Below are 12762 nucleotides of genomic sequence, written 5' to 3' on the forward strand. Positions count from 1 at the left end.
GATTATAAGACACACTGTCGGCTTTTGAGAAAACGGAAGGCTTTTAGGTGCGCCTTATGGTGCGGAAAATAGGGTAGTCGTTTTGGCCCGACACAGTCCTCTAACAGCCCTGCTTTGTTAAAAATGATTGTTGAGAGGTGCGCTTGTGGCAATCAAACATCATGGATCACATGCCCGGTCCACGTGCTTGTGCTCGTGCATGAAGTATACTGTGCTGAAGTCCACCTCTCCGAAGCGTGCCAAAGCAGAGAAGTGAATGTGCTTAACCACAGCACTGTTGTGGTTAAACTAGCCATTCAAAATATGCTTTAGGGCTGAAGCGTGCTTAAGCACTGTATGGTTTGCCAGTGTGACCACGTCCTTGAGCACTTTTTGGCTCCCAAAGGAAACTTTAGGGCTTTTTGGCTCCTAAGAGGGCCATTTAGCGTGCATTTTGGCTTCAGAGAGGGCACTTTAGCGCACCCTCTTGGGAGTCAAAAAGCACACTTAAGCGCATGTTTTCAATCAATTGGGCCAAGAGATGGGGGGCTGTCCCCCCAGACGCCCCTTCCTTTGTGGACACCACTGTTGCAGGATCTGCACATGCTCAGTTAAAGCAGCACCTCAGCATCAGGATTTCTCCCTCTGTATCTGCAGAAACAGCAGCTCTGTATTTATTCATCTTTTGTATCCTGCGACCCACTCAACTCAAAGTTTCCGTGTCAAACGCCAGCCCTCATCCCTTTCTGCAGAGAGGAAGCCGCTCCTCCACTTTCAAGACAAGATCAGAAGAGAAGATTAGAGAACCTCATTGCTCTGCCAAGACTGTTTATGAATTTTGATGCTCACTTTTTGCACTTGTCAGAAAGCACATCCCTGTAACCGCTTTGAAGCTGCAGCCGTGGCTCTGCTCCCAAAGATTTATAACCCGGCTCTGTTTCTGCAGTGTTTCAGAAGCAGTGCGCTCCCTCCGTGTTTCCTGTTTCTGGAGCTGTGACATCTGTGTTTCATTCACTATCTGTCTGTCTGCTTTAAAAGTGAGCTGGCAGCTCTTTGGCAACAGGCCTCTAACTTCATCATTAGACATCCTCCATCACATCATGGGGAGATGGCGAGAAGAGGCATATAACACATTAGTGGATTATGAAGCTATGATTACAGTCTGCTATAATCTCTCATCACTGCTCCCGCCTGCCAGCTGCGGTTCATGCGGCTAATTCCTGCCTAATTGACTCGGTGCCATTCACATCTGAAGTCACAATATGCCGAGTGTGAGCTTAAGGAGCCCTCAGCCTACTTTGTAGGAGGAATGTTATTCACATCTTTTATTTTATGTCAGAAGTCTTCAAATCCAGAGAACAAATGAAGGTAAAGTAGTGCTTTAAGAAAGTGAAACTTCTTCCTCAAGTCTCAGACAGAAGCATGTTTTGCAAATCTCAAATTTGCAAGAATTTCTCTGATCAGTGTTTTATTAAGACTCCAGCGGAAGAGTCTTCCAGCGAATGCAGAGGCTGCCAAAACAAGTTATTGTGAAAGATTTTGTAACAAAATACAGCACAGCAGGATTTAATTTCTCATGATAATTTCACTTTCTGTTCACGTTTTTTCCACCAATACAGTTCTGGTTTTTATTTCTAGTCATTTGCAGTCCCATTAATGCTGACCAACCACGTATCAGCAGGCATTTGTGTCCGCAGCATCTGAGGTTAGTATGGAGAGCAAAAGCAGGGAGAGCACAATCCACCCAAACAACATCCTGGTTCCTGATTTAAACTTGATAAACAAAAACCTCCATGCAAGAGTGACTGTGATCCATTCTAGATTAAAAAAAATCTACTAAAGCGATAAATCTGCTAATCAGCCATCAGTGATAGATGCTGTTTGTGATGGTGATTCTCAAAGTCTCCTCTCTTCTCTTCTCTCCAGACGATCGTGTCCAAATATGGATCACAGTTCCGTGGTAACTCCCAACACGACGCCCTGGAGTTCCTCCTCTGGCTCCTCGACCGAGTCCACGAAGACGTCAACATGGCCGTCCACAACAACAACAATAAGATCAAAGCTCTCGGGGAGGTAAGAGACGAAGGGGTTGACTCTCAACTCAGGAAGGTGTCGAAGCATGTCTGTCCCTGCTCTCACATCAGGCGCAACACTGCTTCAGTGATGGAAATAAAATCCTGTGCTGTTGTTTTTTTCAGTGCAGTGTTTGTTTGGTTCAGATATAAGAGAAGAGTATCTGTCGAGCTAGCTCTGATGAATCATGGTGACTAAAACTGATCCAGTCTGGATCCTCCTGGAGCAGATGTGCATGTTTTATCACTTGGGTTTTAACTACATACATGATTCATACATAACTTATACAGGACTCCTTATTATGTACATGAATTCATGCATTAGGTATGTAACAGTGTGTGTGTTGTCATATTTAAGGATCCAATTTATTAGATGATTAAATGGTGTCATCCCTCACATTCATCAGTTACATGGTTTTGAATACTTCTGTGGAAGTTTCACCTCTTGGTCCCTGCCTTCTTGTATCTTTAATCTTAAAATGCAGCTGTAATGACACCAAAACTTGTTTCTAAAATTCCACCTGATCCATGTCTGGTACATCTCTGCTCCGTCACCACACCAAAGCCATTAGGTTTCACTTCCCTTTAGTGTGTTTACATCAGATCTGGCAACCCAGATCCTTCCACAACAGGTTGATCTGGACAGGAAGTCTGGCATCAAAACAACACTGAAACATCCGGTTGATTTTCAAAATAAAACACTTGGTGTCAGTTTTTTTTTATGCTTCATGATTTTTTTCAAATTTACACTTTAAATGCATATCAGATCTGGATATTAGTTATTGGTTTCATGCATGGATAGGGAGTGGTATCAGACCTTGAAAGCCAGTATTGTTTGACCCCTGGAGTTGTGCGTTATAAGGTGACACCAACATGACTTTGCCAGGCATCAGAATCTGAAGGTGATGTTTGCTTTCTGATGTTTTGGGTTGAAAATTGGACTTGGTGCTGCTATTAGAAATAAGAGTCTTCCTGAAGCTCATAGTGTTAAAATCTATCTCTTCCTCTGGAGAGGACCAGTGAGCAGACCCAGTGAATAGTTTTCTGTTTCCTCTGGGGGTAAATCTGCCGGCGTGGTGCATCCTCATTCTCCTTGAAGTGAACCCTGAGCTCCCTGCTGTGAGCCATTCAGGCTGACTTTCATGTTTGATTTAATCCACGTTCGCACTTTTTAATCACACCGCCCTGTTGTGTGTGTTTTTAGCTTTAGTGGGGCGATAACCAGAGGCATAATTTATGAGAAGTGCTGGTGAGCTTTTGCATTGAGATCCCCCAAAACCTGTTCCCCTTTTTGTTTCCTGGGATGCTGATTTATTCTACGGTTTTATCATTTTTTGCTCTGAGTGTCTAAAGAGGCAGGCTGCACAAATAACATTTGGTCTTGGGATCAGATTGACCGACGTGCACTCTCCTCCATATCGAACTCTCGTATCAATAAGCAGCAGAAAGTTGTGTTTCCTCCCTAAAGGAGCAGGAGTGCATCGTCAGCATAGTGTATCGTTACAAAGTCAAGGTCGTAGTAAAGCCGAGGGAAGCAACAGCAGCAGTTTGTTCTCTCTCGTCCTCAAATTAAAAGTAATCTGTGAGAAAAAAGAATACTGCTGCTCCAGACTCTGAAGTTTCTGTTGGTTAAAAACTGAAACACCAGCTCTGACTCTCATTTCGCCAGAGGATGCTCAGACTGTCGGGGGTTAATGTTGTCAAAAACAGATTATGAAACCAGACTCTAAATGCTGAAGCTGAAAGTAGGCTGGTAGGAACTAAACCAGGACTTTGAGTCCTGTATCCATGGTGACTTCTTTGTCTAGTGTTGTGTTGGCGATGTTTGTTGCTGAGTCCAAATGTCACTTTTGGTCCGCTGCCTGGATCGGCCGGTTTATATCCAATATCTGCTGAGCACTGGAACTGTCGAATCAACATTGACAGCCCTCCAAAGAGAGCGTCTTATTGAATCTTTAGAAACACTATCAACTCTTTAGGGAGTTTGAAGGTAAAGTTGATGTGAAAGGAGAGACTAAGAGTGGTAGTTTCACCAGGGAAGGTTCAGAGATTAGTTTTGTGATCATGGTGTCTCTCTCCAAGAAGAAAACAGAAATTTGAAGGATTAAAAATTGTTCCCAAAACATTCAGAAATCTGTCTTTGCTTGTCGTTAAACCTTTACGGAGGCTGTGTCTTTGCAGCTCGAGTGCATCATCTTCAGGGCAGACATTTCTTGGAAACTCTGCAAAGATTCAGGCTGCACTTCAGTCTTGGAAAGCTGCCCTTCAAACTCCTCTGGAGTTTGGGAAAAGTTGGTCCATGATCTGCAGGAAGACCTGAAGCCTTAGTTGATAACCCACTCTCAGTTAGGGGTTGGGATGCATTAATGAATGCTTTCTTTTTCTTCAGTCACTGGAAGCTGCAGCTTTTAAAATGCTGAATGTTGAGGTTTTTCTGAAAACTTCAGCTGCAGTTTTGGCCTCCAGAGTCCAATCAATGACTCCTTCGTCCCTGGGTTAATTCTTGTGTCGGCTTATTGTTCTCTGACTTGTTTAATTAGAGATCATTTCAGGAGAACGCAGCGCTGTAATCAAATATTCTGTATGCGTATGACAGCTCCTACATCCCTCACAGAGAGACAGAGTGAAGAGACAGTGCGGCTCCCTGGCATCCATCCAGAGCAGAAAATCTCTTGTGACAGACGTCTCTTCTGTTTGTCCAGGCCGTGTGCCATCAGCCGGTGTGGGCTCCGAGGCTTTCAAGGTTTCAGGTTTTATCAGCGAGGAAACATGTGGTCAGATAGTTTTCTGCTCTGTGTCAGGAGCAGAAATGATTCCAGTCACTCCATCTCCCTGTGTGAATCATCATCCGCTCCTTTCTTTAATCTTTGCTCTGTTTTCTGCTCTTACACTCTGCTCCTCTGTAATGACGGACAGTAAAGCTGTGGTATGCAGTCTGCTGTCTGTGCTCCACCCTTAGAGGAGCTCAGAGGGCCTCATGAGGGCAAAAAGAGCTGAATCACACCCCTCATGAGTTCAGAGGAGGATCACTTTGGTCTGTGGTACTTTGATTGTCAACTTCTTCCAGACCAAAACAATAAATGTCTTTTTGCATCATGTATGTGTAAAGGCTGCCACAGGCTCTAAAACCACATTTTAAAGCTGCACAGAAGAACTGGGTCCTTCCTTTCTATTTGACTTGATCTTGATTATTTTGTCAATTAGTTGATTATTCACAATATTTTGGCATAACATTTTGGATCCCTGTTTTACCTGGCCTGCTGAAGCATGTACATGAACGTTTCAGGTGTTCATGTTGCTTGCGTTTCGCCACTTTTTTTTTTTGATAAAATGTTTCAAAACTCTGGAAGCCTTGGGTCATCTTTCCCAGCATCCTTCGTGCTCTCCACCATAATTTAAGGAACCTTCTTCTGTGAATAATGTAAACATTGGGAGCGATACTGCCTCCACCACTTCCTCACCCTATATAATGTTGCGCTTACTGATAAATGAAGCTTTAGATGGCTTTTATTTTGAAAGGCTCATAAAAGAAATGCCACAAAGTCATGGTGTGCCTAACTCTGGCTTTGTTTATCAGGTTTATGGATTCAGGTTGATGCATAAAAAAAGAGGGATGGTGATTGGTTAAGGAAGGCTGGAAAGGGTCTGCTTTTTAAAAAAAAATACGGACAGGTGATCAGGTAACCTCGAACACAGAGGGGCTGACGTGCTGCTCAGGTTTGCCCCTGACAGTGCACTTGTCCTGGGAAATGCTCCTTGCTCTAGACTTAGGCCCCTTTTCCACCAAGTGGTTCGTCTCGGCATTTGGCATTTTTCAGTGTTTCCACTGATTAATCCTGTGACAGACCCTCAAATGACCGAGACAAGCCATCCCACTTTTGGCACCTCTCCGTAGGGGTACCAGACTAAACCGATCTGATCTCAGAAGGTGGAGCTACAACACTGCAGACTGCAGTTGATTGGTCGAAAGAATTGTTGCTTAGCGTGGGACAGCGGCTGCATTTCTCCTGGCGGCTCACAGACTTCTCTGAAACAAAGCTTGATTGTTCTTTGTATCAAAGAGCTACATGCCAATCACAAGGAAGATTGGATGTTTTTCATCGTTGCTCTTTGTTTACTGTGTCACGTTTTTCTTCTTCGTTGGATTTATTAGTTGAGTTGCTATTTGTTACTGATGCGGCTGTTAGCATCTAGCTTACTCACAGCCTAAAACAAGGGGGCACAGTTGGCTTTTGAAATGCAAACAAGACCAAGCCAACCCGTACCAAACCGTACTAATCTAGACCAGACTGCTTGGTGGAAACAGGGCTTTACTCATAACCACATTTAGTCCTAGGGAATCACAAAATGAACATTTTATTTTTTCTGTCTCTAGAAACGACGCATCTGGATCTCTCTAATTTCCAAACATGTTGAGAATCTCTGCTTGAAGATCTTTTCCTGTAAGGAATTAATTTTGACCACTTTCATAACTTCCAGGAACAGGAGCTAACTCGAACACCAGCTCTGTGGGTGGTAGCAGCTCATTGGTGAGTTCAGGTTTAGGACTGGGGAGAGCAGAAGGGTCTGGAGACCCTTTACTTGTGGGTTCACCTCTGTGTTAATCCTGCCGGAGCTGGAGTGAGGGTTGAGGACCAGCTGAGTCAAATGGGGTCACAGCCGGGCCGTCCTGTTTACCAGTCCACGCACGTCCCCTCTCACAGCCAAGGAGTCGGCACTGCTCCATCCTCCTCTGCTGCTTCTGCTGGTTGTGTGGAAGCATGCGTTGTTAGTTAGCGCTCAGTGCCGGAGAGACGAAGAGGAGAAGAAGGCTAACTCTCCCTCCTCTCCCTCCTCTCTGCCCTGGTCTCCTCAGGCTTCTCTCTGAGTATCAGAGACGTTGAAGTACTTAGTGTCTGTAATGGAGGCTGACATTCACAGAAAGACGCACAGGACCAACGATCGAACACGTCCCGTTGACTTCCTAGGGCTTTGACTCACGTGGGGGACATTCTCCTCTCGTTTGTTTATCGTTTATTGCTTAGGAAACCCTCTCCCTCTCCCTCTCTGCTCCCTGAATGCACCTCTTTGTAAGTCACAGGAAGAAAGGGACACTTGTTGTGCAGCGCGGGTGCAGAAAAGAAGAGGTGAGAGTGGCTGAGTGGTAGTGACAGTCCGAGGAACGAGGGGGAAAAGAGAGTGAAGAATTTCTGTGTTGATGCTCGGAGACAAAGTGGCTGTAGGATCAGTAGATTGAGGATGTTTCTCATTAACAAATGTGTCCGGCCAAGAAAAAGCATTGATTTTGTAATGAGGCCAGACTCTCAAGGAACAGGAGGTTAGAAAACGACAAGACTGAATTTATCCACGTCACAACAACAGGAGGGGAGCTTTAAAGCTGCTGTTCACACGGCAGACAGGGGACAGTAGAAAGAAATCAAGGAAAAGTCAGGGACACTTTTATTTACACATCAACCATAGAAAAAAGCATTGGGTAAATACTTTTTTACAAATGAAAAAATTAGGAGTTTGAGCTCCTGGCAGTCAATGCTAACTGCAGCTCCTCCTGCTTATCTTCAAAACCTTCCTGTTTCAATGACGACTTTACAAGTGACTTAAAAGTTTTGTTTTGCTGAAATTTGAAGACTCAAAATGAGTTTCTGGGGGCTAAACATGATTTCAAAAGATATCAGCAAAGAGGGCATCAGTATAACCCAGCAGTTTAGGTTGCGTGCCTCATGACGTCGGGACAGCCCACCACACTTCCTGCTCTATACACTTCACTGTCCTCTCTAATAAAAGGCATTTATAGCACACAATTAAACTTTAAGAGTAAAAAAAATAAGCAGAGGAAGCTACAGTTCTACAGATTGATAGAGAAACAAGCAGCAAAGACTTGTACTATGCCTCTGTCTTAATTCAGGAGCTGCAGACTGCAGCGCGTCATGAGCTCCTGCAAATGTGGTACATAATATGTCCCAATTTTCCTCAATTTTCCCATAATTCTTTGTGTGCTAATCTTCGTTACAAAGCAGCTAAACGGCTAATATATAATACTGTGCCATGATAAAAATGACTTATGTCTCGATATCAAGTATAATAATGTTATAGAAGACGACTGCATTGAAAAGTATCTGTAAAATAATGTCAATGTTTGTATTAGTTAAGTTTTGCTTGCTACTCCAGATAGTATAGCCACATTAGCCGACTACCTACTGCTGCTGAATTTCTCTTCACTGCAGCTGCCTTGTGTATAGAATGAAAACAAGAGGCTTGTTTGTCTGTTTGTGACAGAATAAGCTCTGGTCCGTATTTTGGGCTAAATTGGTTTGTCATGTACGGGACCTCAATTTTCTGTATATTGACTATTAACTCTTGTATATTCAGCAGACTTCACCCAATAGATCCAAGATTAGATAAAACACCAGTGGCAGACCATGTCTCACCTGTGGGGGATGTGGGTGCTGAGACACCCACACTTTCACAGAAACAAAAAATTATCCCCCTCACTTTTTACAGTGGGATTCATTGTTGAAAGCGTGTTGGTCAAGTTATATTGATTGAATGATGATCAAGCCAATCACAGACAGCCATTTAATGAACTCCCATTTCAGAGAAGGCAGACAGAGAGTAAACAGCAGAGCACTGTGAACTGGAGCTGGCAGAAACAGAGCTTAAGCCGACCGTAACAAGAAGATGAGTTTAAGTGTAAGACATAGATTGTAACTTAACAAGTGATGATAGATTATGTTTTGTAACTTCGTCCTGTTGTTTAGTGTGTCAGCTTACATTTTCAATTCAACATTTCATAAAAAACTTCCCTACTCTTCCAAGGTAGCTTGCAAGCTGATGTAACGTATCTGTAAGAAACATTAAAAATCAGCTCTTCCACTTTCAGTTTACACTTTATCTTTTCCCATTTCTTTTATTTTGATTTGAAATACATTTGAGACATATAATGTGAAAGCTGTTGTGTTGTATACAGCAGAAGTGTGTCAAGTCATTCCAAAACAAAAAAGCAAAACAAAGTTCAGGTAATGTGTAGTGTAGAAAACGCACTTTCTGCATTTCCAGTTGAATCAGAATAGGGAAATACGCTGAACTCACACATCATGCTCACACAAACCTTGGCACCGGGCACCTGTCCCGTCTTTAGGAGTGAGAAAGTTGGCAAACCCTACTCTTGTCAGTCGTACAGCAGCTCATGAAACATACTGCAAAGGGAAGGCTAGCAACAGTAGTGACAGTAAGCTTCCTAGCTTGTTTTTGTACATGCAGTGTTGTTATTTGGACATATTAGCACTTAGACCCACAGCTTTCTAAACTAGGACTAGTGTCATTGACAGTCAAATAAATAGTCATTTGGAGCCCGTAATGTGTAAATAATGTGTTATTCAGTCAGTGCCATGAAACATGATGACTTTGTTTGATAGCTGGCTTCTGGTAACAGATGATGAGCTTTGACCTTTTCCTCCTCATTAACAGGACATCAGTCCCTCCTCGGCCCCTCTCTGTGCTCTCCTCACCGTTCTCTTCCTGCAGATTTGATTTGCACCGTGTGGCCTGTTGTGTTCTGAAATTAGACATAACATCCAGACAGTGACCCAGACAAGGGACCAGGCTTTCAGACGTCTTTTACTTATTCCAGCCGTCCATGCCCCTAAATGCATCTGTAAAGCCGCAGCTGAGCCGTGCAGCAGTGTGTGTGGTCAGAGCTGCTGTCAGGGCTGGCTGCGAATGGTTCTGTTGTGATTCCTCTGTGTGTGTGTGTGTGTGTGTGTGTGTGTGTGTGTGTGTGTGTGTGTGTTTGTGTGTGTGTGTGTGTGTGTGTGTGTGTGTGTGTGTGTGTGTGTGTGTGTGTGTGTGTGTGTGTGTGTGTGTGTGTGTGTGTGTGTTTGTAAGTGTGTTTTTGCCTTTGATTCTGTCTGCACGGCCAAGCTGAAATGGCTTCCTGTTGCTCAGAGTCACCCAGCTGGAAAAGCAGCGGGTGAAGTGAAAGGGTTCGAAGATGACCGAATGCGTGTTTTGTGTCTTTTCCCACCTCCAAAGAAGGTCGTCAGTGATTGGCTGAGATTTGTAAACCTCTAACTGAAGCTGGTTAGTAGAGATGAGACTAAAATGAACTTAAATGTCTCTGTTTAAAAATAGCATCTCTGTGTGTGTGTGTGTGTGTCAGTCATGGAGATCTGACAACATGCTTGAATTTTAAAAAGGAGAAGGAGACAGTGTTTCTGTGCTGGGGTTGCTCTCTGTGGCACAGACACAATTAAGCTGCAACTGTCTGACGACTCCAGACAACACGATGCATCAAAAGAGCCGTTAGAGGACATTTTCTGTAAAGTGGAGGGAGCTCAGCCCAGAAAACATCTTCTCATTAAGACATGGATTAGCATTTTGCTTTCGTGGGACTTTTCAGAAAAGATGCATAAATCTAAAACATGAAAAGTTAATAACCCACAAAACTTCAGGGGGCGATTGAAGTTGTGGATATGTAGAAATGATGCTGGATGTTCAGGCTAAATGTGTGCAGATTTTCTAGCCTTTACATATGTTGTAGAAATCCCCAAATCTGTAAACTGATATCCATGAGATCTTCACAAAATCTTTATTGAAATGTTTACTTAACCCTCACAAAATCTTTTGGAGATCATCATAAAATCTTAAGAACTTCACAAAACCTTAGAGATCTTTGCAATATCTTCAGTACATCTTTATAAAATGTCCAAGGGAGCTTTTTAAAATCCTCTCTAGATCTTCAGGTAATCTTATTAAAGACATCTTCAACATTTTTCAAAAGATCTTCACAAAATCTTTATCAGATTTTCACGAGATTGTTATGAAATCTTCACAAAATATTTATGAGATCTTATCCAGATCTTTACAATATCTTCACAAATTTTCCGACAGATCTTCAGGAAATTTTCACGAGATCTTCCAGAGGTTAGGGGATTTTAATGAAGTCTTCAACAGATCTTTACAAAGTCATCACGGGATGGTTGTTCAAAGAATTTAACCTGGATCAAAATGATCCAGAAGTAGAACTTTTTAACTACCCATTTTTGAGAATTTAATCCAATCCGATCACCGAAATCTAATCAGATTACCTTTGAACATCTGGCCCCACAGGATCTTCATGGGATCTTTACAAGACTCGCTAAAATGTTGAGGTCATTAAATAAGGATTTCTTTACTGGTTCATGACACATTGGAAGGGCGGAGCCTCAAACACCAAGCTCCACCCCTGACTGGCCTCCACATGGTGAGCCAATCAGAGTGGAGGATGTTTCAGCCAGAGGGTGCTCAATGCGTTAATTTCGTGTCTCCTCTCTTCTCTCTCCTCTCTCTTCCGTGGCACCGGAAATACTTTCTTAGTAGCCATTTTGAAGACTGTCCCAAAGCGATAGTTGTGCTCGGAGGAGAGAGGAGAGAGGATGGAGGAGACTGATCGGAGGAACTGTGATGGAGGAAACACAAGAGCTGGCTTTGTGGAAGTCTTTTCCCTGACAGACACGCCCCCATATGGAATATCACTCTCTGATTGGACGCTGCAGCAGCTCAAACTTTACTGCATGAAACTTCACAAACACAACAGAGTTTAATGAGAGAGAAAAGACGAGCTGAAAACAGGCACAGAGGATCGTTCAGAAACTGATCATAAATCTGGAAATAAAGTGTTTGTTGTGAGTTAAAAGCACAAAATACTGAACACAACCATCATGAAATCAGTATAACAAAGGATTAATACAGAAAACTGAAATCTAATAGATAATATCTTCCCGAAACACAATTAACTGGGTTATATTAATACGTTTCAGAGTTCACAATCAGATGAGCTCTAGATTGAGGCTAAATAATTCATAAATAGTCTAACAATTATGCATTTTACCGGTGACAGTGAAAGTGACAGCACACAGAATAAACAGAGAGCAGGTTTTCTTCATGGTAACATGTTTGTTAAACAGGTTAAAAGAACAGACAAAGCTCTGTTACTATTTATGTTTTATCAGAGTTATTACAGCGCACATGTGCATTCACACAAACAGCTGTTAGAGCTGACTGACAGATGATCCAGAGGTGATCAGCTGATGCTGTCATCACTGAAACACGTTGCTTCATGTGACGCTCTGGAGGAGTGGATGTCCCATTGCTCTAAAAACGAATCTCCTCCATCCTCTCTTCTCTCTTCATTTCCACGCGTCTCTCCATCATCTCTGGTGGGAGGGACTAAGACGCAAGTGAACGGGGCATGTGGAGGAAGGAAGGATGGACTTTGTCGCTTTGAGATGCACCCAGAGGCTGAAGTAAGGGTTTTCTTTAACACCAGGGAGCCAAAAATAGAGATTTTTTTTAGTTGTAAATCATATTTACACATGTATGACCCCTCTTTAAGAGTCATAGTTTGATCTCTCACTGGTATGTCTTCCATGAGCTCTGCAGAGGAGACGAATATAGCGCTTCATCTCATGAAATCAACATCCTGATTTTTTCTGAAACGTAAAGAAATCCCTCAGTCACCAATCATTCCTGACTCTGCTGAATCTGAGCGTCAGACAGCAGCGACCTCAGACAGTTAAAGTGATTCAGATCTGCTGAGTGGAGGCTTTCCAGAGAGAGAGTGCATCAATCCAATTGGCTGAAAGGAGGCTGACTGGAATGATTGAAACAGTTGTTGATAGAAATAATTCAAGCATGGAGGTGCGCCTGTCACGCCGAGTCCACTTTTAATGTGTTA

At 43.0% G+C, this 12762-nt stretch overlaps 1 protein-coding gene across 1 annotated transcript in view; it reads left to right on the forward strand.

Moving 5' to 3' along the window:
• The window catches only part of usp43b (ubiquitin specific peptidase 43b), a 76253-nt gene that overhangs the window by 8498 nt on the left and 54993 nt on the right, over nucleotides 1–12762 (forward strand). The window contains exon 2 of the mRNA XM_074697162.1: nucleotides 1906–2052. Within this exon, the coding sequence (XP_074553263.1) occupies nucleotides 1906–2052 (147 nt within the window). The remainder of the gene's footprint in view (nucleotides 1–1905; nucleotides 2053–12762) is intronic.

The sequence above is a fragment of the Halichoeres trimaculatus genome, unplaced genomic scaffold, assembly GCF_033239565.1.
Source record: "Halichoeres trimaculatus isolate MK-OKI-2021-1 unplaced genomic scaffold, fHalTri1.1 fHalTri1_scaffold_20, whole genome shotgun sequence".
Lineage (NCBI taxonomy): Eukaryota > Metazoa > Chordata > Actinopteri > Labriformes > Labridae > Halichoeres > Halichoeres trimaculatus.